This window comes from Pholcus phalangioides, unplaced genomic scaffold, assembly GCF_987345545.1.
Source record: "Pholcus phalangioides strain wild (caught in Gottingen) unplaced genomic scaffold, Ppha-v1.0 ptg000014l_1, whole genome shotgun sequence".
Taxonomy (NCBI): domain Eukaryota; kingdom Metazoa; phylum Arthropoda; class Arachnida; order Araneae; family Pholcidae; genus Pholcus; species Pholcus phalangioides.
The window spans coordinates 24,077,846-24,103,367 of NW_028301607.1; the positions used below are offsets into that span (position 1 = coordinate 24,077,846).

General features: G+C 38.4%; 1 protein-coding gene across 1 annotated transcript in view; it reads left to right on the forward strand.

Moving 5' to 3' along the window:
- Window positions 1-25,522, forward strand: part of LOC149078306 (meiosis inhibitor protein 1-like) — a 65,720-nt gene that overhangs the window by 806 nt on the left and 39,392 nt on the right. The window contains exons 2-5 of the mRNA XM_089241432.1: window positions 2,186-2,251; window positions 4,466-4,539; window positions 23,628-23,733; window positions 25,097-25,306. Coding sequence (XP_089097558.1) covers window positions 2,186-2,251; window positions 4,466-4,539; window positions 23,628-23,733; window positions 25,097-25,306 — 456 coding nt within the window. The remainder of the gene's footprint in view (window positions 1-2,185; window positions 2,252-4,465; window positions 4,540-23,627; window positions 23,734-25,096; window positions 25,307-25,522) is intronic.

Sequence of the window (25,522 nt, forward strand, 5' to 3'; positions counted from 1 at the left end):
TCAATTATCATAATTATATTTTATTTATAGCTCAAAACTTTTGTACATACATACAGTATATGCGCGCGCACATATCTATATACCGGGATTTTAAAAATGGCTTTCGATGTTGTTTATGGGAAATAGGTAATTCTCGGGCTGTTTTTTGAATAAAGGATGATATATGTAGATCGGTGAATGTCGAATGTCGTTTGGGAAATTGTTAAATTCAATTTAACACACTGTTTTGTGATTTTTTTCGTGTGGCGCTCTTCCTCGAAAAAAAATTGATCAAAATTTTTTCTTCTCTCAAAAAATATTCCCTTTCATGGGAATAAATTTTTCACCAACCACATCCATACCAATTTGAATTTTTCAACTATTTACAAATATATGGGACGCTGTATTTTACTGTTGGTGTTTATTTTAGGATGCCATCACACTAAAAAATGAATAATTCCTATTATAAAATTAATTTTACAGCTTTCATATTCTGCTATGGTGTGAAAGTGTTTTTTCAATATTTTTCATCACTCTCGGTATTCCGCGGTAATATTCCCACATTACACTCATATTAAGATTTTAAAAAATTCAGTTTTAATGGGATTATTAACACAGATAAAATAACTTATTGTTAATTCGTAAAAAAAAATGTAATTTAAATTCTTGAGGAAAAAAGTTTTTCTTTATTTTTCTGTTCATTCTAACATTTGATTAGATGTCTTAGCTTGACGCTTTGGTAGGATATCTTTTGTTTATAGTCAAATTTTTAAATTCTTCCAAGTATTCTAGCCATGATAGGATTTTATTTTCAGCATTGTTCAGTACAAAATAGCTTTCTTCGCACAAATGTACCGTAAAGAACTGCAAAAATACGATAAATGCTATCAATACTATACCCGTAGAATGATCCACAACCAAAAAATTGATTTTTACATAAAATTTGAGCATATAATATGCTCTCTTTCTCTCTTCGAACTTCTTGATTAATTCTCTAAAAAACGTTTCGTGGCGCACGTGCAATTCACTCTTGCACACAGGTTGAAAAAAAAACCTGGTCTATAATAATAGAGCTTCATCTTCAATTTTAGTTTGTTTGAATGATTTTAATTTTTTTACAATTATTATTTTATCACTAACACGCTCACATTTAAAACATTTATTTCGATGATTTTTTTTTTCATTCTCCATCCCCTTTATCTCTTCTTTTGTGGTGCCGTACCTTAAAATAATTGAACTTTTATTTTTTTTTCAATGAAAATTTCAACGCCCTTTCTTGCGTAGTAATTTTTTTTCAGCTGGAAGAGGATATGAACAGGCATTTTATTTTATTTCCCGGTTTCTCTCTGAAACAGAAGATTCTTTAGTTCATCGTTACGTGCCGGATGTTCAGTAAGGGACACTCGCAATTAGCGAAATTTGAAATGAAGCCAAATTGTGAAAAACAACGTGTGCATATTCCGTTGCTGCTGAGCACTTAAAAGAAGCTAGAGCCATTTTTATCCATATGGGAAGCGAAAATTGCTTTCCACCATTTTTGTCACGTTTTTCGTTTCCCCCAACTATTAGAGAATTATTCATCGTACAGTTTTTCTTTTTTTCCCCTACACGTTTAACCAACTTTCAATATAGGCCTACTGTATTACTTCTCATTACACACATATATAAAACGCAAAATTTCCATAACGAATACTCTGAATTAAAACTTCAGTGGTTGTTCTTCAGAGCAGGAATTCCCAAAAAATGCTACATTCATGACATCATTGAGTATGAAAACAGAATTTCAAATATCTCTACGTAATAAGGTTTGATCTCTGGATTTGCTGTGGAATATCACTTGAGATTCAGTGATGCTGCTTCGCGGGTTGAGGAAACACTGCTCAAAAGCGTAGTAGAGCCAGAGTACTGCATGTAAGTTATTATTTTCAATGAGAAATTATAACATATTTGGATACACGCGTTCATTTTCTGCATAGATCTAGAGATTTTCTGAGAGAGCTTTGATAACTAAAATTTTTTCGAATTTGTTTCAATGATGTTTCCATGCAGTTTTTTGACGATAAAATATATTACAATTCTAAAGTCATTATTAATTTTTTTTTTATTTCAAGTTTTTTAATGAGAAATTGATCTGAAAACGCGAGATTTTTCTCTTACACAGAAGCTGAGCATTAAATTTTCTTTTCCAAACATATCTTTGTTATAGGATTGGCTTTTGTTTCAGGTTTAGCTTGTGGAAGAAACGATCAGCTCACAGATGTAGCTGCAGAGTGTAAGTTGGCACAATTACATAGTTTTAGTAAGATAATTCCAAAAATTTGAATATTATAACGCTCATTTTTTTTAGTTTCCTTTGCTCTTCCCCCCCCCCCAAAACACCGAGCGTAAAAAAAAAATGGAAGAGAAACACTCTATATTTGTCTATTATTTATATAGTATGCATATTCCACTGCGCTATAAGTAAACTTCCTTGTAGCTCAGTGGCATATTCCTACACTACCCCGAAGGAAAGGAAAAAAAAAACTGTCTTTCTCCTGTTATCAATCAACAAAAGCTGATTTGAGCCACTGGCAGTTGATCTGACAGGTTGTGTGTGTCCCAACTTCAAGGCGCGAATGCGAGCCGATCTCCCCTTTAAAACGTCTCGCCACAGAGAGCAACAGACCTTGGCCACCCTATTTTTCCGCTTGTTATTAAATGCGGCAGAGCGGCGAACGTGCCGCGGCACCGCAAAAAAATATTCTATTCAGGTCAGGCAACAGACCTATAAACAGTACAAATGTAATTCAATCATAACACATCACTCACTTCACTTCTGAAATATAGATGGCAGCACTGAAAAATCAAACACAACGTTACATAAGCACTCAGACTGTTAGGTATACGCACAATTACACTTCCGGCGCAACTCACTAGGTAGTAAATCGCCCATAGATGGTGGTAAACCTGAGTTGTGCTCAGTTTGAAAGAAAGAAAGGTGTGTATGGGGGGGGGGATGGATAGCATGTTATCAGGAGATCAGAAGAGGAAAACTTAGGCTGAACACATAGTCAGGTGACCACAAGGTACGGGAGTACATAATTGAGATAGTAGAGTGAAGGATACGCGAGTTGAAATAATTGCGACTAGGAAGGAGAAAATACATGGGGTGGCGGAAGAGATGTCCGCACATAGTAAAGGAGAAGAAGGAGATAGAAAATTACCGGAGGGGTTCTGAAATGTAAGGGTGTTATGATGATGATGATGCCTCCACAGAAGAGGCAGAGAGAAAAAAGAGGAGAAACGAACCAATCAGCAGAGATAGCAAAATTCCCCACATCGAGGTGAAAACAAACACCGTTGTTCGAACCCTCCACCTCGTCGAGGGCCTCTTTCTCTTAATTATGTGAGGTTTAGAACAAAACAATACAATTGTTTTTGCCGCTAATCTCCATTATGCACTCCCGTACCTCGTGGTCACCTATGTGTTCGGCTTTACAGCGGTATCTAGGCTCAGAACTGCCGAAATAAGAAGGTTTCAAGGAACCGTTCTCATTGCTTTTGTAAGAGTTAATTAGGGGACATGGCCTCCATTTCCTGCACCGGGACTCCAAGGATGAGGTTTCCAGCGGGCCCACGGACAAGAATTTTTCGTGTTAGCCTTTAAAAGGAATTTATAGTGTGAAAAAAGATAAGAATCGTCTTGGGCCCGTGCTGAAGCCTTGTCAACCCCAACTATGTGAGAGCCGTGGCGTTAAGTTGACAAGAACATGCTCAGCTCAGCTGTTCGAGAGTGCTCAGTTCGAAACTCTGTTCGAACACGGTGATTTCGTTCCAAAAGCTATGCGGCTGTTTCGTCTTTGAAGGAGCTTCGGAATCCTCTTCATCTTTCATCAAGGCGTTCCAAAAATTTCATTAAGTTTGTTGGGTAGTTAAGGCTGTAGTCAGCTCAGAGTTTTTCTGTAGTTTCCAACGTCGAGGTGCGAATGTGAGGCGATCTCTCCGTTAAAATGTCTCGCCACAGAGTGCAACAGGCCTACAAACCGTACAAATATTCAATCATAACACATCACTCACTTCACTTCTGAAATATAGATGGCAGCACTGAAAAATTAAACACAACGTTACATAAGCACTCAGACTGTTAGGTATATGCACAATTACACTTCCGGCGCAACACACTAGGTAGCAAATTGCCAATGGCAATAGACCTGAGTTGTGCTTGGTTGAAAGAGAGAAAGAAAAATCAGCTCTTAGAGTTCGGGGTTTTATCAAAATAATCATGATTTCTGATTTTTCCTTCAGAAATTTCTTTCCCACTGATAGGAGCATAACTTGACTGTCCATAGTCAATAGATTTGAAATGTAATAAGAAAAATTCATGTAATTCCCGAAGCAGTTAAAAGAGTATTCATTCGTTTTTTATTCATGTTTTCAGAATATAGCGTAATAAAAGTTCCAGACATTGCAAGTATTTCAAATGTTGTTCTGTATTTGAAATTTTCAGGTTTCATCTTCTTTATCCTACAGACGAGAAACGAGCATGTGAGTGAATTGACCGTGCAGAGATTGGCTAACTTGGTAGGTGAAGAAACCTTCTCTCTCTCTCTCTCTACTTTTTTCTTTCAGAGATTTCATTGTGTGTATGTGTTTCTTAGTTCCTTTCTCTGTCTTTGGCGTCTTTTACGCCTGTCTTCTTTATCTGTGGCACACACAGCTAACGAAAAGAGACAGAAGCATTCTTTTTCGGTGACGCAGATGTAGGAAAGAAGAAAAGAAGAAATGGAAAAACAACAATCTTTCTGGTAGTGTGGTTTTATTTTTAGTTGCGGGCTTCGTCAGGCCTCTGTGTCTTATCCCCTCTTGAGCATCAGAGTGCTTTTCAATTGTCACTCTGGCGGCAGTCGTCCTCCTCTGAGTAACGTTATATAGGTAATTTTCTACTGAAACTAGCTACTGTCGAAGGTGAAGTCGATACTTAGAGACGGGTGTTCCTTTTTCTTGTTTCGTTGTATGATTAATCAACTCTCACATCACCATCAGCATACATACATACATGGATATTGCCGTTGTATAACATTCTACAAAAAGTTATTCTGAATGATAAATCTAACCGTATTGACGTTTTCCAAATGAAGCATCATACTTTTTAAATGTGAAACTTATTCAATGCAACACGGAATATTTTAAGAAAAATCATGAATATATATATATATATATAATTGTCATGTAAAAGATGACTCCACTACAGTGGTTCTCAAAGTGCGCGTGACTTCTATTTGTAGGAGTGATTTGCTGGAGCAAAGTTTAGCCGACTTATACGCATTCTAATGCCATGTGGGTACCGCCAGTAGGCCTATACAATCACCAAGACAAGGGAGCCACGCGTGTTCAACGTTTGAGAACTATTGCTCTTTTGGGAATAGAATAAGCCTAGTTCTTGAAATATTTGAAAGGGCTTTTGGGAAGGACTTGCTTTTATCCTAGTTGTATGGGGCATTTGCTTAAGGTACTCCTTTTATTTCTGGGGAAACCGAATTAAAGCAACATAAATCTGCTTACTTATCAAACATAGGTGTCAGTTAAAGATGAGGAAGGGAGGGAATCTTTCTCAAGTCGAAATCCTTTTTATTCATTGATATTGTGATACATTATTGATGTTTATCTAATTTGTATCTCGTCGTATTCACATAGTTCTCAATAGTTCTGTCCTACTGAATACTACTTCACCGCTAAAAAAAATTAGGGACATTGCAAATTCGGTGATAATTAGCGACATAACCACATAGTTTTTTAATTTTGAAAAAAAAAAAGATTGAAATGAAAATTCATCACACATTTACATCCTTCGGGGTATACTGATTTTTTTAATGGAGTCACAAATCACGTGTTATCGGCAGAAAATGGAACATGTAACCAACTTTATAATGGTGGTCGAAAGAAACGATCGAATGCTTCTCGATTGCTTCAACGAATGAATGCGATGTCTCAACAGCGTGATTTATAGAAACTGGAACCGTAAGCCGAATATCAGAGCAAGTTCGTAGGCCTTCAACATCACAAAATGAAGATCGATATTTGAGACTGACGGTCAAGATAAACCGCAGGATGAATGCCACTCATCTACAGGAACAAATTCGGATAATTACTAAAACCTGCGTTTCAACTGAAATTACGAGAAACTGACTCTACTCTGTTGATCTTTATGCTCGCAGACCTATGGTGTGCATTGCTTTGACCAGATGCCACCGTGCTGCACGCAGACGGTGGACACAAGAACATGTCAGTTCGGGTAGAAATGTAGGATCCAATGCTGTGTTCTCGGATGTGTCCGGTTTCACTTTCCAACCTGAGAATAGTCGACTGTTGATCTGGAGAGAACGTGGCGCTCGAAACTATCCCGCATTCACGTATGAAAGTACTCAGTATGGAGGAGGTGGGTTGATGGCCCGTGTGGGTATCTCCATAACTGGTCTCGTGCATCATCGGATGGATCACTGATGGATCAGTGCTATAGAGACGAGATTATCAGACCCTTATGTGGCTGTGGTTCCTGTTATATATATATGTTATATTTATATGTATGACTTGGCAACAGCGCACAGCGCGAGCTTCAATGAGCGCGCGCCGTTCGATTGCTGTGGCATTCGAGTTCTAGCGGCCATGACGGTCGGTTGTGTTTCTCCGTAGCTATTGTACTAATGTTGGAATAAAGCGTATTTATGCTATTGTGTAATTCCGAATGCTCCTCCAGTCTGACTTTTATAAATGTCTAGTGAGAGACATTTCAGTGGCGACGAGGATGGGATCTAACGTCAGTCTGCAGGAGTTGAAAATCATCGTCTCGGCAGGACGGGAACAAGATAGAAGCAAGCGCTAGCGAGGTAGGCTTAATTTCTTCAAGCGATTTCCTCATACGCTCCGGATGGCAGGTTTCGGTATAATCGGCGAATTCGACCGCGCGAAAGAACCGTTTTCGGAGTATGCCGAGCGATTGTATCAATATTTTGTTGCGAATGAAGTTACGGATGATGTCCGCAGACGTGCGATATTCCTATCGCTGGTGGGTGCGCCGACGTATGGCTTGATAAGGAGTCTGGTGTCTCCAGCCTTACCCACGGATCGAACGCTAGCAGAACTGATAGACGTTCTCAGGAATCATTTTGAACCGGCTCCGTCGGAGATCGTAGAGCGGTTCAAATTCAACTGTCGCTGTAGGAAGCCGGGAGAGTCTGTGCCAACCTTCATAGCCGAACTTCGAACTCTCACCAGGTTTTGCAGTTATGGGCGTACTTTAGCGGAAATGCTACGAGATCGGCTCGTATGTGGGATAAATGATGACGCTATTCAGAGAAGGCTGTTGGCGGAAAGAGATCTGTCTTTCGATCGGGCGTCAGAGATCGCGATGTCGATGGAAGCGGCCTCGAAAAACGCCTCTAACCTGCGTGGTGACAACACGTCTCCAGCGGAAGTGCTGTTTGTAAAGCAGACGCAAGCGAAGCAGCAACGGAAAAGTTCCGGAGGTCATCACCCGTCACAAGCCAAGGTTATGTTTTCCTGCTATTCTTGTGGTGCAAGTGGACACAAGTCCTCAACTTGCAAGTTTGCCAAGAGTACGTGCCATTCATGCGGGAAGACGGGACACTTAGCCAGAGTATGCAAGTCAGTGAAGAACAAATGGAGTGTTGGAGTCAAAGGCCAAGGACGTTGTGCGAACAGAGTGAATCAAGTCGACCAGCTGGATAACTCGTCTCCGGCGTTCGATGTGTTGACGTTGAACTCGATGTCTGATTTCCCACCACCTTGTACCGTGCAAGTCGTGATTGAAGGGCTACCTATGGTAATGCAGGTGGATACGGGAGCACCTTTTTCGGTGATGCCTTATTCGATGTTCAAGAAGCACCGATGTCGATTTCCACCTTTGAAAAACACTCGTATAAAGCTCAGATCTTTTACAAGGCATAGTCTGAAGATAGTGGGTGCGATGGATGTTTCTGTGAAGTACGAATCCAAATTGGAAATTCTTCCGATCCTTGTGGTGGATCAGTGTTCCGTGATCTTGATGGGTCGAAACTGGATCCGCGAACTACGGGTGTTGAGCACTATTTATTCGGCTGGCTCTACAAACACGATCCAGGTTGACGTGAAATCTTCGTCACGGGACTTGCAGGCCGTCTTGGATGAACATCAAGAACTGTTTTCGGGGGGCCTCGGGAAGCTGAAAAATGTGAAGGTTCGTCTGAAAAGAAAAGACTGTGCTTCACCGAAATTCTTCAAAGCTCGTCCCGTGCCTTACGTTTATAAGAAGAAGGTAGAAGAAGAAATAAGTAGACTTTTAGATTTAGGCGTTCTGGAACAAGTGTCGTCATCGGAATGGGCGACACCTGTAGTACCAGTCCTAAAGGCGAACGGTAGGATCCGACTGTGTGGTGACTTTAAGCTCACCGTCAACGTTGCTACAGATCTCGAGAGGTATCCGTTACCCAAGGTCGAGGATTTGTTTGCTCGTCTTTCAGAAGGAGTGACTTTTTCAAAGATCGACTTATCGGATGCGTACTGTCAATTGGAACTGGATGAAGCTTCCAGGGACTTATTGGTAATTAACACTCATAAAGGGTTGTTCAGGTACACGAGACTGCCTTTTGGGGTAGCGTCAGCTCCATCAATTTTTCAGAGAGAAATGGACAAGCTCTTGCAAGGGCATGAAAATGCGTTGTGCTACCTAGACGACTTGCTGATAACAGGCAGCTCTGTTTCGGATCATTTAAGGAATCTGAGCAAAGTGTTGTGTACTTTGCAGGAAGCTGGTATCAAGCTACATCCCTCGAAGTGCTCGTTCATGCAGACGTCAGTAGAATATTTGGGGCATAGAATCGATGCAGAAGGACTACATCCAGTGCAAACGAAATTGGAAGCCATTGAGAAAGCTCCTGAGCCAAAGAATGCGGATGAACTGAGGTCTTTCATAGGTTTGCTGACTTATTATGCAAAATTCCTTCCAAATATGTCCTCTATGCTAGCACCATTGTATAAGTTGTTGAATAAGAATTCATGTTGGAAATGGACTGAGCAGGAGAGGAAGTCCTTCCAAGAAGCAAAGAGAAGATTGTCTTTGTCTTCGTTGTTGGTCCACTTCGATGAAAGTAAAGAAGTGCGTCTCGAGTGTGACGCTAGTCCGTACGGAGTAGGAGCTGTGTTGTCTCATTCTTCAGATGTGGGCGATCGTCCTATTGCTTTTGCGTCTAGATCCCTGACGAAAGCGGAAAGGAACTACAGCCAGATCGAAAGAGAAGCCTTGTCGTTGGTCTTCGGGGTTACACGGTATCGGAAATATCTTCTTGGAAGAACATTCACTTTGGTAACCGATCATCAGCCCCTAGTGAGCCTGTTTTCTGAGACTAAACCAGTGGCTCCAATGGCTGCTTCTCGCATTCAGCGATGGGCGCTTGTACTATCAGGGTACTCGTACAACATTGTGTATCGGAAAGGATCTTTTAATGCTAATGCTGATGCTTTCAGTAGGCTACCTGTGCCGACAACTGTGACTGATTCTCCAACGCCTGCTGATGTAATATTATTGCTGGAATCTATGGATGATGGCGCGGTGACCAGATTTCATTTCCAGAAGGAGTTAGATGCTGATCCTGTTCTGTTGAAAGTGAAGAGATACATAGCACAAGGCTGGCCCAGGCGTGTAACGGCTGAAATTCGTCCTTTCTGGCTCTGCCGAACTGACTTGTCAGTGGAAAACGGTATTATTATTCGTGCGAATAGAATATATGTGCCACCAAAGTACAGGAAGTACGTGCTGTCGGAGCTTCATGGGGGTCACCAAGGTATGGGTGCTCTCAAAGCCTTGGCTAGACAGTCTGTGTGGTGGCCGAATATTGATCAGGACATTGAGGACTTGGTGCGTTCGTGCATCGATTGTCAAGTCGAAGCTTCCGTTGCTCCATCAAACTTGGCACCATGGCCTTCCACAACGGAGCCTTGGAGCAGAATTCATATCGACCATGCAGGCCCGTTTGATAACCACATCGTTTTGTTAGTAGTGGATGCTGCCACTAAGTGGTTGGAAGCAATTCCGGTGTCTTCGACATCGTCAGCTGCTACGGTCGCTGCATTACGATCCCTCTTCGCGAGATTCGGACTGCCCAGGACAATCGTCAGTGATAACGCAACATCGTTCACTAGTCAGGAGTTCTCGGATTTCCTTCGTAGGAACGGAGTCATCCACGTCCGAGCTGCGCCGTATCACCCGCAGTCAAATGGGTTGGCTGAAAGAGCGGTGCGCTCCATGAAGGATGCGTTGAGGAAAATTAAGAGCGGCTCCTTCCAAGAAAGGCTTGACAGATTTCTGTTTCACTATCGAAGGACACCTGTCTCCTCAACTAGTCAAGCCCCTGGTACGGCGATGTTCAACAGAGTCATGAGAAGCAGGTTGGACCTGTTGAAACCGGGTCAACATCTGGCGACGGATCCCGATCTCAAACCCAAGTTTGCACCTGAGGATAAGGTATGGTGCAGAAACTACGCAAGTGCCCCAAGGTGGATCCCAGGAACGGTCTCCGCTTCAAGGGGTAGGGTCATGTCTGAAGTGAGTACTCCTTCGGGTCACGTGGTTCGGCATCGGGACCAATTGCGTCAACGGCTTTCGGTGTCACCTTCGCTGTCAGCTGGTTCCGAGATATCCCAGCAGCCCAATAAATCAGAGGGGCCCGATCAGACGGAGAATACCGAGTCCATCAGAAATGAACCAACGAAGGCAAGGAATCCTCATGCTGTTGATTCATCACCTCCTCATCTGAGGCGATCGCAACGTCGCAGGCGACCACCTGAAAGACTAGGTGTGTAGTGAGTTGCGTTACTAAACTCGTGCATTGTAGTGCAGACTTTCTTTTAGAAGGGAAGGTGTTATATATATATGTTATATTTATATGTATGACTTGGCAACAGCGCACAGCGCGAGCTTCAATGAGCGCGCGCCGTTCGATTGCTGTGGCATTCGAGTTCTAGCGGCCATGACGGTCGGTTGTGTTTCTCCGTAGCTATTGTACTAATGTTGGAATAAAGCGTATTTATGCTATTGTGTAATTCCGAATGCTCCTCCAGTCTGACTTTTATAAATGTCTAGTGAGAGACATTTCAGTTCCCAACTTCGAGGTGAAAATACGAGTCGATCCAGCCTTTAAAAAGTCTCCCTCACAGAGAGCAACAGGCCTACAACTGTATAATTATTCAACCATTACTAGGGAGCGGATTTCTGTATGTGTACATATATAATATATATATATATTATATATGTATATATTTCTTTTCTTTTTTTTCGCATATTTCGCTATTTTTACGTCATAGAGCATATTTTCAAAATATATTTTGCGTGTTTCATAATATTTTCGAAGAAAACTAAATTTTTTTTCTGGAGAATTCCAATTTGGCTTCAGACTGATTTTTTCGGTTTACGCCTCTGACGAGAGCTCTCTCTTCTTCTTCTACTTAGCAACCTTTTTGAAAATCATGTGCAAGCGCAGTGAATGTGCGCAGTGAATTTCGAGTGCACCATTTATGGCTACAATTTTTATGCACAAAAAATTAAACGTCCTTGCTGATTGGTAAAAAATCCTGAAATTCAGGTTTTTCAACCAATCAGCAGCGACATTGAATTTTTAGAGAATAAAAATAACAGCCCTTCAACGACTGTAAATAGATCAATCATTTGAATCGGTGTCATGATCGATTCAAATCAATCGGTAAGAACTCATGGGAAAAATTGGCTAAAATTGGTCAATGGGAGAAATTTTTTAGCGTTTGTAGGAAATTTTGAGAGGTTTTATCAAATAAAAATAATTATTCAAAAATATTTTTTTCAAATTTCGTGCAATGCTTTTTTAAATCTAAATATTCGGCTAGATATTTCAACCTATATATGGAATTTATTTGAATGGATTGTTTGCGACTGATTTGCTTTCTACGTACGTACTCGTATTTTCATCAGAGACTGATCTACATAGATGAATTTCTTCATAGAAGAAAAAAAATAGTTTTTGTTTCCAATGAATTTTTCATGAAGTATGGCACATATAAAATTTAAACAGAAGTATATTTACCTCTTTGAAATTCACAAGTTACTCTTTCTTCATTTCCAAACCAGAATAAATGATAACTTTCTTCAGCCTTATAACAGTTCAGTGTTGAAATTCTATTACTTTTGAACTGATTATAATTTGACATCATACTTTTTATTACTGAAACTATATATATGCTCCCAACTCTTCATCTGCCAGTATTGTGTTGTCAAGAGCAGTGATGAGCAAAAAATATACTTTCAGTTGCTACAAACATTATTCATGGCCATTAGTTTAGCAGCTTGGTGATTTTTATCATACATCGTTCGTCTTTGGTTCTACCTCTTGGGTTCTTTGGCAGCTATCGCTCTCTTTCAATGCTTATTACTCCAATTCTTAGCCAAATTGTGTTGTCATTTTCTCAGTCCAGTCATACTGTGAATGTCTGTTGCGAATTGATTTCCAGCACATGCGTGTTTTGCCTCCCCCCCCCTTCTTCCGTTTTCCCTTCTACCCAAGCTCAAATATAAAAGGCATATAAATCAAGTGATTCACAACCCTTGTTCTTGAAATGAACAGAAACATCTTGAGATACCTTTTAATAATTAATTGCTAGTTATTTATCTTGTAAGGAATGTCATTGAAATTAGGGAAAAAAAGAGCGTTTCATTCCAATCATTAGGGAAAGAATGAAAAAAAAAATTTTTGTATACGCTACTATGGTGGTTTCCAGTGTTTATGTGTCCATGGTTGAATGTATAACTTTTCATGAGAGCGGCCTGCGTAAATGTAGAAATTTATTGTCAAAAACGTACTATATATGATTAAAATGTTTCTCAGAATTTGTTAGCCGTTCGGGGGTGATAAGGAAAAGTGCGGAGGGCACCTTAGCACCCGCGGGTAACACGAAAGGAACCACTGCTGTAATCATATCATAATAACAAGTTGCTTATAATGACAATTTTTTGTAAGTGTTTTTTTTATAACTGCAAGACTAAACGAAAAAAAAAATTAAATAATAAATAATTTTATATTGATTTTGCCACTTGGTCTTTCAATAAGTAGCAATACGTTGTTATTGATTTACAGAACTAATTAAACTAATTAAACCGAAACTAATTACAAACGAGTGATGCACCAGATATGTTTGGAATTTTCAAAATGATTACTATAATAAAATACGTACTTCAAGGCAAGCTCATGAATGTTATCGTAAATTTATGTTCCCTTTTCATGCAAGTTCAATGGAATTTCAGAAATATATGATGGTCGAATTTCAAGTTATATATATAGAGAGCTTTTCGTGCTTTAAGAAACCAGAGGTGGCTCTAAAGATGTGCGATTCGAGCAGATGCACAGGGAGCTACTACAAAAGACATGCCGAATCAGTGGTAAAGGGAAAATATATTAAAATTAGAGAAAACATTTCTATGAGTAAAAGCCTAACTACGTATCATTAGATTATTAGTAGATCTAATGATTAGTAGAGAAAACAAATTTTTGACGCATGTTATCCAGGGCTAGTCCGATTAATCGATTAATCGGATCGGTAAATCGATCAAGTGTTAATCGCAGTTAAAAATTTTCATTAAGTTAATCGCAGTTAAAAATTTTCATTAAGTTAATCGCAGTTAAAAATTTTCATTAAGTTAATCGCAGTTAAAAATTTTCATTAAGTTAATCGCAGTTAAAAAAATTTCGTTGAGTTAATCGACACGATCAACCCGATTAAAATTCGATTAAAATTGTTATTAAAAGTTTGTGAATTAACTTGATTTGTTTGAAAAAAAATCGATGAGATGCCTTACACAAATTATGTTCCCATACATAGCATTTTAGTAAAGTGACAGTATTTAAAAATATTTGAATCAATATTTTGATTAAACTTTACGACAAGTCTATTCAACGAAAATGATGATTTCAGTTTTATATTGAGTTTGGTTGGAGTTTCAAAAGATAGGATCGAAATTTATTGTCTCCAATATGAACAGTAGTTATTCCTATTCTTTGAAGCATCTGCTCCTCTCCTCACAAGTACCATTTGAGAGAATTTTCTAGTTAAACAAGCTAGATGATCCAAAATAGTTTCAAAATCAATGAAAAACCTAAAATAAAAGATTTTCAAAAAAAAAGAGACAAGATCAATATTAAATTGTTTTAAACGGGCAGCCTTTATTTTTTAATTATTACTATATTTGTTTGCATCTGCAAAATAGGTGTGTGAAATGAATAAAATATTTTTTATAGCATAAATTATTATTATTTGATTACAAAAATATTCGATTAATCGATTCTCAGCTCGAATTTTATCTAACTGGGAAAACAGCTGCTAGTTTTTTCGGTCGTTTTTACTGTTACGGATTATGAGCCGGAGGGGTCTTGCACGGTAGAGAATATTTCTCAAGGCGCAGTTTTTCCACCTGAATTTCATGGATTTGTGCTTGTATGTACTGGAATACATTATTTATCAAAAAATTTCAATATTAATTATTGGATGTAAAATAAATAGATAAATAGATAAAGGCCGCTGTGGTGGTCGAGTGGTTATAGTGCCGGACTCGTGATGCGAGGATCCGGGTTCGAACCCCACAGTGGTGGTAGGCTGAAGTTGGTTTTCTGTGGTTCCCAACTTCAAGGCGCAAATGCGAGCCGATCTCCCCGTTAAAAAGTCTCGCCACAGAGAGCAACAGTCCTACAACGGTAAATCATTCAATTATAACACTTCACTCATAGTTAGAAAAACTGGGGACAGATGACAGCACTACACATAACAAGCATTACACAGAAACAAAAAACTTTACGTCAGGTTGCACTACACGTACACGCACATTCCCGCATGTACCGATTCGTTGGGGGTTTGTTGGGGGGTTCCGCGGGGGGAGGGGTGCATGTGTGGTGTAGCAGTAGTAGGTAGGGCCTCTAAAAAATGGCTCGGGGATCCATGATGTCTTAAGTCAGCCACCTCGTTGGGCAATTTGCCTGTTGTGGCGTTGTATTTGTATTTGTATTTGTATAAATAACGTTAGATGAACATTTTTGCGATGTTTTGGCTATACGATATCCATTGTGAAGTGTATGAATTCATTTCGTAACTGAAGTTCTCGTGTATGTACTATTCGGAGAGCTTTTTCTTTTTATTCGGAAATTTTTTTTTCTCTCTCTTTTTTGCTAACCGCGTGTGTTAAACTGATAATCTGTAAGAAACAAAATCTTTTTCTTTTCATTTCGCAGCAAAACTTTAAATACTTTCATTTTTAGGAGAGTTTTTCTTCCCTCTTCTCTATATTCTCCTTGGCACTGAAGTGAGGTCTGAACAGAAAAAAGTGAAGAGAAAAGCGTGCAAGACGAAAATGAAACTATTTCGAAGGGAAAGAGGATTTCGTATCGGTCGGTGATTCATTTGCAGAAACCTGCACAAAGCACATGGTTATTTCTGTATCACCTCGACCATATCACTGTGTCATAAATCATCGGTGCGCAACAGTAAAAACGTGAGGTATAGAAGCAACTAACGGTTACGAAAATATTCTTTATGTTGCATGGTTTTAAGAACTAACTTCAATGAAAAGAAATATAATAGCTTCCTTCATTTTTTTAGCTACTTTTAAAATTCGAAACGCATTAATATTACAAAAATGAAGCACGCTAATATGCATATTCACAATAAGCAGTTTTTCAAGTAAAAATCACTAAAATACACGTTTATAAAAAAATCACTGGAATTCATAATGCAGGAAGGAGAGCTGTCGAGTTGATACCCCTATCTCCCCAGCTGAAATTATGTTGTGCTTTGTTTTGTTTTTATACAGAGTATAAAATTAAATCACACGTTTTCTTTTTTGTTTCTAATCAGCATTATTGCAACTCGATCAACTACGAAATAAAATAATTTTTTGTAATAGGGGCCACACCTCATCGATTAATCCCTGCTCGACTGCAGTACAAAAAACTTAACATAAGTTCGAAGATGGAAAAAATTACCCCCCCCCCTTCCTGAGAAGATACTGCGTACGCCACTTGCTCTAAGTATGAGAATACCATTCCCGAAATTCCCCCTTGCCACATTTTACTGACGAACCTTATTTTATTTTAATAACTATACAACCCCCTTAAAACATGAATGCCGTATGTAAGCTCTACACGTTTTGTTCGGATAATTTTTTTCTAATTGGAAGTATGCTTCTAGGATCAATGGTTTGCCAGTAAAATGCTGCAAGGGGAATTAAGTAATCCCGCTGTATCTATTTAATAGTGATGTGGTTCCACTGTATTATTATCCTACAGCGAGTTAATATCAGGAATCTATGTAAACCCGATTTCCAGCAAACCTCTAATTAGTTTTACAGTAGTTAAGTAGTCTTGCTTGTTATTCTCTAATAAAATGCTTGGATGTGAGAAACTTCAGGCGAGAAATCAACCAAGAATTCCCCTCTTCAACACTTCCACTCTTTATCTCAGAGTTTATTAATAAAATCTAGCTCCCCAGCCCCCCCCCCCCCCAGTGCAAAGTCATCACATTTTGAAAAACTGCGAGTTTTTTGTTTCCCTCCTTCCTCATCCGTCTAATTCATAAGTTTTCTTTTCAGCATTTTTTGCTACTCTCATTAGAAATAAGCTCGTGTATAAATATACATGATCACAAGCAAATTGAAGTGAAAATTTTGCTCTTGGCAATGGTAGAAACTGCCGACATATACTTGTTTGGAACCGTCCCTCGTAATTTTAGTTCATTACAGCAAATGTGGTTTTGCTAGATCACTGGAGCTCCTGAAAACATGACATTTAAGTGTTTTTAAAAAACGTAGAAAAAGTTTGTTTGTGTTTCTGGGAAGTTGAAACAAACTTTATTTCAACTTTTTAAAACACCTAACTGTCATGTTTACAGAAGATCGATCTTGAAAAAACACCTTTTCTATGCATATGTACAGGGTAGTAAGGAAAGTCCCCAGGCCACATTTTCTGGAGAACCGTTGATCTTAGAAGCATAGTTCCAGTTAGTAAAAGTATCCAAATGATGTATAAATTTCAGATACGTCATTCATATTTCAAGGGGTTGCATAGTTATTAAAATACAAAAACTAACTTTTTATACAGCCCACCCATTTGTATTGTCACGTTTGCAGAGAACGGACAACAATATCATATACTTTATATAACAATACAATATCATAACATGGGAAAAAATTTGTTTACAGTTATCTGGACTTCGGATAATATTATCAATATTTTTTCCATTGGAAGTTTGCGCATTCTGAAGCTAACGCTTAACCAAACTTAATTTTTTCCTGTAAGTCATCTTTATCAGGAAGCAAGAGTATATGTAGGAGGCTAGGAGGTGTTCTCTCCCACCCCCCGTTGAGAAACATTCCCTTACTTAATGTCGTAATCAGTCCATAGTATTCGCTGTGATCCATGTTAGTGTGTAGCTGCTTTTGCAATGTCCTTCCTACAGAGAAGACAAATGTATGACGAAAAAAAGTCCTACCCTTCAGTTTTAGCTCAGTTTGTTGCAGTTGACCAGATTCTAATTTTTTTTCCTCGAGATTCTTTCTCAAAGTATCTATCAAACATAATATGTTTATGAGCATTAAAAAAACTAATTTGTGATAAACATTAGGGAGTTTCATTCTAACGCCTCACAATGGCTGCATAATAAAATGCAGGATTTTAGCTTTTTAAAAAAAAAAAAAAAGAGGTTCCGCTTTAGAATAGAATAAAAAAAATGGAAACGATTGAAAGCAGTTTGCAATCAATCAATTATGTGGGAAAGAAAAACAGTTGTCCCGTTTTACCATACACCAGCATACCATGCATCCCGTTTGACTAAACAAGATGTATGTCACCGTACTTGCGAACAGGACATTTTTTTCGGGTATGGTTATCAGTAGAGTACGAATTATATGCACTTAAAAAGTGGCAAAATATGCACTTAATGCCGAAATATGCATTTAAAAATGAAAAAATATATACTATCTTTACACACATCCATATCTTTTATGGATATATTTTTTCCGCCACCTCGTTTAGGCAATTTACTTGTTGTGTCCTTTGTGTTTGTATTTGAAAAATCCTGAATATATTGCATATGCAAATAACTTCTATATATTTTTTATTAGAGCATTTTCAATTTCTATTTAGTCGTGGCGGTTCAGTAACGAAAATAACAGTAAGAAAGAATTGCCAGACTATTTCTAAAAGAATTGAGCATTTTTGACGCTAACGCTGAAACAATTCATATTTGAAAAAAATCCTACCTGCGGGAAAAAAAACCCGATGTTATGAAAATATGAGCAATATTCATTTGGAAAACTATGAAAAAGTGATTGAGCTTCAATAAACCTTCACAAATATGCACTTATTCTGAAAATTCTTTGATTTTATGCATTTATATGCATAAATGCTGGAAAAAGCCAAAATATGCAAATGCATATGCGCATATGCATTTGCATATAATCCGGGCTCTAGTTATCAGAAACCCTGAGTCCCAATGTGATGTCATTAAGCGGCTTGGACTGTATGACGTATTTTTTTCCCGGTAACGACGATCCTACAACTACTACACCGTACATGCCTCGTAAACATTCCTTTGTGGAATCGGTACATGCTTAAACGTGTTTTCTGAGTATATGTGTGGCCCTAACGAATTGATGCTGTCAGCGTTGTGCGTGTTCCGTGTTCTAATGGTACTACCATCTGTTTCTCATGTTTTGAAGTGAAAATGACAGATGCCTGAATTTTCGTGTTGTGCAAGAAGAATCTACGTTATGTGAAAACTTGCCTATCCATCCAAATTTGATGTAATTGATGAATAAGTAACGTTAAGAACTGTGGATCCCTTATTTACAGTTTTCTTTATGGGTTTTATAAAAGGTTTTGAGGATTCGCGTAAAATGGGAAATTATGTCGGTGCCAATATGTATTTCTAGTGTATCTTGTCATAGGTGGAGATAGACTTGAAAGGAGGCTAGGAGTAGGAAGGGGCGATGATGATGATGTAAATTTTTTTCTATTCATTTACATTAGATCAGTCGACTTCATCATTGACACTAGCGGGGGTACATTGCCCCCCCCCCCCCCGCATCTTCATACATGTATCTTATTCAAATACTACCAGAACTCCATACACACACACCTTCGATTAACAAAATGTCATGAAGTAAATCTTTTTTTACAAGTCTCATTGGCGCAGAATTATCAATGGAGCTAGTACGACTACTAAGCATATGTTACGAACTCTAGTAGTGACGACTAGAGAAGACTCGAGTGTCGTCTTCTCATTACAGAAAATTTTCGGTGGTAAAAAAAATCTCCGCAACCTCAACCTGTATCTTCAGTTACAGGTATCCAAGTTTCTTTCATACCAGACGAATTACAGAAGGAGAAAAACATTCATACACACGAGCGCACAATGCACCGGAGGTTACAGCATTCACCCATATTCTGCTTTCTAAAAACAGATCTACATTCGTGGTAGAATGTTCCGTACAAAGAGCCTGTTAAAGAAACGAAACGAACTTTTATTTTTTTTATGGGGGGGGGGGGTCTTTCGCTGCTGATTCGTGAGCACGATGGAGGTGAGAGGAGAGGGACAAGAACACAGCTATTACTATTGGATCTGAGCCTTGCGCAGAATGCGATCAAGTGGGCGAAACTCCTCGGATTTTGAGCTTTTTTCAAATCAGCACATCTGACGATTCACGAGAATAGAACATCTCTCCTCGACTAAGCATAGTGTTCTTCTTATCATCTATCTTCTTATTCCTTTCTGACCCTATTCCGCGTTAGCAAAGAGATCTATCTCTCTCTATCTTACCACCATGGCCCGTCCAATGTTAAATCTTTTTTTTTTTTCCTGGACACCTTCCAGTTTTAGGAACCTGTGACTGGGTCATTCTCGTCAATGAATGAACTTCCATTCCTTGAGACAGCAGAACCCATACGAAATGATTTTTCTTTTTTATTTGCATCCCTTTTATGTTATTGATTTGCTAATAGTGAATGCTATCGCTGCAGAAACGGTAGTACTCTCGATGTTACGCAGTATAATCAACTGAATTTTATGCTAGTATAGTACACAAACTATATTTCAAAAAAAAAAAAAAAACTTACATATGCAAGTGAAGATGCAGAAAGAAAGCTTAAAAAAGGGATAAAAATCAAAAGAAAGCGCCAATCATTTTGTATTTTCATTAATTTTCATAGGTCAAAGGTATTCCATTCTTAGCATAAAAATATTTGCTATATTTTTGTCTGAATGATTAGAACTGCTTTTGGAAATCCAGCTTTCTGCAAATAACGATTCTGAATCTTCGAACACTTATTAATTACATCATTATAAGAAATCATTTGCACTTTATCTGCTTTCCATCTCCAGACACAGTTAAATAGAGTATTTCGAGCGTCCTCACTTTCTAACCGTAAAAAGTTTTGGTCGCATTGTGGAAGAAACATATTTTTTTCCTAATCATTCTACCTCAAGTAGTCGTCTGACGTCAAATATGACGTTATTATTGAATGATTTATCGTTGTAGGACTGTTGCTCTCTGTGGCGAGACTTTTTAAAGGGGAGATCGGCTCGCATTTGCGCCTTGAAGTTGGGAACCACAGAAAACCAACTTCAGCCGACCACCACTGTGGGGTTCGAACCCGGATCCTCGCATCGCGAGTCCGTCACTATAACCACTCGACCACCACAGCGGCCAACAGGCGTTTTAGTTTAAACTAAACGGAAATTAATATTTAATGAAACTAATCAATAGTTGTGAAGTCTATTACAACTGAACCACACATGCACCTCATCCATATTTCTCTTCGGAACCTCTAACGATGGTATGTGTTGGAATGTGCGTGTGCATGTAGTGAAACCTGACGTGAAGTTTGTTTCTGTGTAATGCTTGTTATGTGTAGTGCTGCCATCTGCTACCAGTTTTTATAATTATGAGTGAAGTGTAATGATTAAATAATTGTATCGTTGTAGGCCTGTTGATCTCTGTGGCGAGACTTTTGAATGGGGATATCGGCTCGCATTTGCGCTCTACTTGTGAAGTCTACATAAAATAGCACCCAATGATACTGCTACGATAGCGCGATCAGTAAAGGCACGGCGAGAGATATCTACAGACTAAAGTGACCATACGTCCCATATTTCCCGGGACAGTTCTAGTTTTTCTGGCCGTCCCGTTGCTGGTTTTGACGTCTATTGAAACAGCCTCTCTAACCTTACAAGAGATAATTCCCCGTATTTCAATCAAGGAAATATAGTCAGCCGAATACGGACGCATTTTTTTTTAAATATCTCTTGAAATAGTGCCATTTCTCTTCTGAAAGTCGGACTATTTGCAAATGGTCATTTTTCAGACGCATTTTTGACGTCTTCAAAATCGACAAAATGACCATTTGTATCACGTCTAGTTCGAGACATTTTATGACCTCAAAAACCGTTTTTATTGACGTCAGACGACAACTTAGAACCTTTAGCCGTCCTATGACTTGCTTCCCCAAAACGGTCGGTCCAGAAAATTGTTTTCTCAAAATACAATGGCATCTTGATAGTTCTAGGCTCTTTATAATTCAAAGGACTGAAATTTTTCGAATTCTCTTGTCAAGGCCCTCTTTTTTTCTCCCCCTCCACTTCTCCAAGAACGTGACTGTTTAATTTTCTTTAACGAATGCGAGTAATTTCAGTTTGGATAGTAATGTAATCGAGCTAGCCAAAATTGTTTTTAATTAAGAAAATGTGATGCTATAAACCACAAAATATTTTTAGTTCTATGTTTGTGTAAATAAGTACATCCATGGCCCCCACGAGGGGTGGGCTGGCAAGGCTCCAGCCCTGGGGCCCAGGACGATTTTCACCATTTTTTCGCTTTCTCACGCTATAAATTCATCATAAAGGGGCCCGTGAAAGCGTGGTCGGGGGCCCGCAAAAAATATCATAGCCTAGGGGGCCCTGCTCGAGGATGTAGGGGGCATGCGTACATCATTTACATTCTTCACAAGATTATGGGAAAAATGAATAACTGCGAATGGACTCATTAAATCTAAATGATTAAAAAGAAACTTTCCAGTTTTATTTAAATTATTTCAGGGTGTTGATAAGCAAAGTCATCGTGAAACCCCAATTAAGTTCGAAGGATCCAAAGGGGTGAACACCTGAGCTTGTGCATGCGTTGGCCCTTTCTCAGAAAGAGAATTGGACCATGCTCTAAATTAACAAGCTTTTGTCCTACTTCCACACTCAATGCGACACTCGTATGAAGATATCTACTTCTTTCTTAGATCTGAACTCTTCTCTATCTAAACAATGAACAATGATTTCTCTGCTTGAAATGTTTGCCTGACTTTTTGGCAAAACACCGCTCGGGTGCTTGAACGCTAATTGACAGCAATTAGGCCCCATGAAAGCAAAAACATAAATGCAAAAATATAAAATACACAGTAAATAGATGCGAATAATATCATCATCATCTCTGTTCAAATGGAAATTTATTAATATTTCATGGAGGGGTAAGCGGAACAATACACACCACCATTATGGGACTTTGAAAAGTTAATTAGAAAATTCACAAATGAAAACATTGATCCTCGAATTTGATTGTGATAATTTTAATCCTGAAAATGGATTTGCAATACAAATTTATGACACTTAAAGTGACAAAACGTACTGAATTTGAGGTTGTAGATAAGACAGATTCCTTTCGCCAACGCAATCAAATAAATAGATTTTGGAAATAAAAAATTGCACGAACGATGAGAAAGTTAGCAGCTAATCTTCCCGCCGCTGTGGGGGCACCGTGATAGACTCGTACTACGAGGATCCAGATTCAATTTCCACAGGAGACACAATGATGATCAGCTGAAGTTGGTTTCTGTGGTTCCCTAACTTCGAGGCACGAATGCAAGCTGATCTCCCAGTTGAAAAGTCTCTCCATAGAGAGCAACAGACATACAAAGGTACAAAAATTCAATCATTACACTTCACTCACAATTTGAAATACAGAGGGCAGCACTGAAGTTTCGTACACTACAACACTAGAGACGCATTTAGATTGTTGGACGCATTAGACTGCATTTAGACTGTGAGATTTGTTAGACTTGCATTTTGACATTACACACACATACAACCATTCGGTAACCGAGTGAGTTTTTGCGCCAGTTCACTACCAAGTCGGTAGTAAATTGCTCATGGTAAGACTGGAGTTGTTCTTGGTTTAAGACAGGGTTTTCAAACTGTGCGCCGCGGCTCCCTGATGTGCCTCCAATCTTTTTCAGGGGCGAAGTGGAGTGGTGACCCTGGCAAAGGGTTTCCGGAAATATTCTTTGTTAAACAGCTCTGGAGAGCCGGCGAAGCTTGCGGATAAGCATAATACGGGAAAGAGGCGCCGCGGGTGGAAAAAGTTTTGAGAACCCATGGTTTAAGAGAAAGAAAAAAATGGAATATAGGAACGTAAATGTGCGATTTTTCTTTCATACGTGTACTCTCGCCTATTCCATGAATATGATGTTGAAATTATTTAAATTTCTTTCATTTTAACGATAATCACACACAAATTTACCCAAATACTACTTAATGCAGTACGCAATTATTTTTCATTTATATTTCAGACTCAAGAAGAAAGAAATTACCAGCAGAGTTTAGTAAAGCTGCAGATCATTGGTCAAATTTTTGAAATATTTTCTCCAGTTTGTGAAAATTTCAAACAAAGTGCTGGTAAGTAAGGCTATTCCTGAAAATTCTTCATCATCATTTGAATAAATATTTCTCCTTTTTTTTTTTTAAAGTAATTTCATATACAGGTTTACTGTTCGACCGTGGGTGGGCATCAGGCCGTGAATGACGAAAGTCATTAGCAAGGCCCGGATGTTCTTGACCTAAACAATCCGAAAAAATGACCATACAAAATGGTCCAAAAACTCGAAAAAAATGCCTTAAAAACTAAAAGAAAAATGACAAAAAACAGCAAAATAACAAAACGTATTTCTTGAGAAACTGAACCAGTCATAATATTGACTGGAGGTAAAAGAAAAGAAATTCTTATAGTATCTATTGAAAATCACATTCATTCACACATTAGATTTCATCAAAAATTGCCAATGGAATTGTTCGAACAAACAATTCATAATTTATGACGGGGTACTAAAAGAGGGAAATATCACATGTGTGATCCAAAAAGAATGATGACCCCCCCCCCTTCATTCCGGCACCTGAGACCCCCGCTCCCCGCACCTATTACATGCGTTGAGACGGATTGCACTGCTCTGTTTTACTGTTCAAGATCAGCTCTGAACACAATAAGACAACTGAGATTTTTGTCAGGGGGTGATTTTGCGGAATATGATTTAAAAAGTGGCCATATGATCCATATTTTATTGAAAAAAATTCATATTTTCTACTGTTTTTGGAAGCCCCAACTTTTTCTTTCTTTTGTTTAGACTATTCTAAACAACTCACTGCGCTTAATTTTAGTCTTCTTTTTACCACCATCGGCAAAAAGGGCCGCAACTGGGGGGGGGGGCGGACAGGCGGCTCTCGTGTACAGGGCGCTTGATCAGAGGGAGGGGGTGCTAATTTCATTCTCAAACCTCTCCTTCAACATTACAAAGGGGGGGGCCAAAATGCACGATTGCATCTAGTTGCGGCTTTGTCGGCAACATTTCAAAAATAATAAGTTTAATGATGATTGTCGACTTTGCTTACTTTGTAGTTGGCAACTTTTTTCAGTTTGTCCTGTATTTTATCTGATAATATATGGTCATGAAAAAAATATCAAAGTGTGAACTGTAAAATTGGGAATATTATGGTCACATCACTTTACTTGTACAGGTTGAAACCGTCCGGAGTGTGGTTTTGATTCTTCATTGTTGTCTCCTTTGAAATTTTTTTTTAAACATTATACTTTTTTTATTTAAAACATTCCTTTTTTTGCAAGCATAATTTGTCAGTTTGTTTGAAATCAAATATTTTCAATTTTCTTTTTGATAGATAATTCTCCCTTCTAAACACCCATTTCTTATATTTTCTTCCAGGCTCTTATTGTTTTATTCAATATTAATTTCTTTATTTTTTCATTCAGCTGATGAATTCATCTATTATTTGGCTGTTGGATTGACTTACCCTGTTGAATCAGTAAAGCAGTCTATTCTACTTCTATTGAAGAACTTGTACAAGCCTAGTTCCATAAATGAAACTGTATCTTTCAACTTTGTGGATGCATATGTTTTGAGAGGTGTGCTGAATGCTCTAAAAGGTTCGAGCACTAAGGAAGTTCTCGTCATTGCTCTAGGTATCAGACTTTAAAATCATTCTCAAACCTAACATAAATTACATATTCTGATTAATTATTTTATTATATCTTAATGCCAACAACATTGCACGATAAACAGCTATCTTAATTAGTCTAAAATCCATCATCACATTTTAATAAAGATGCGTAATAGAACTCTGTTATAGTATGTTTTTGGGAATTCAAGGATAGGATTCATTAACATTTTGCTCATAT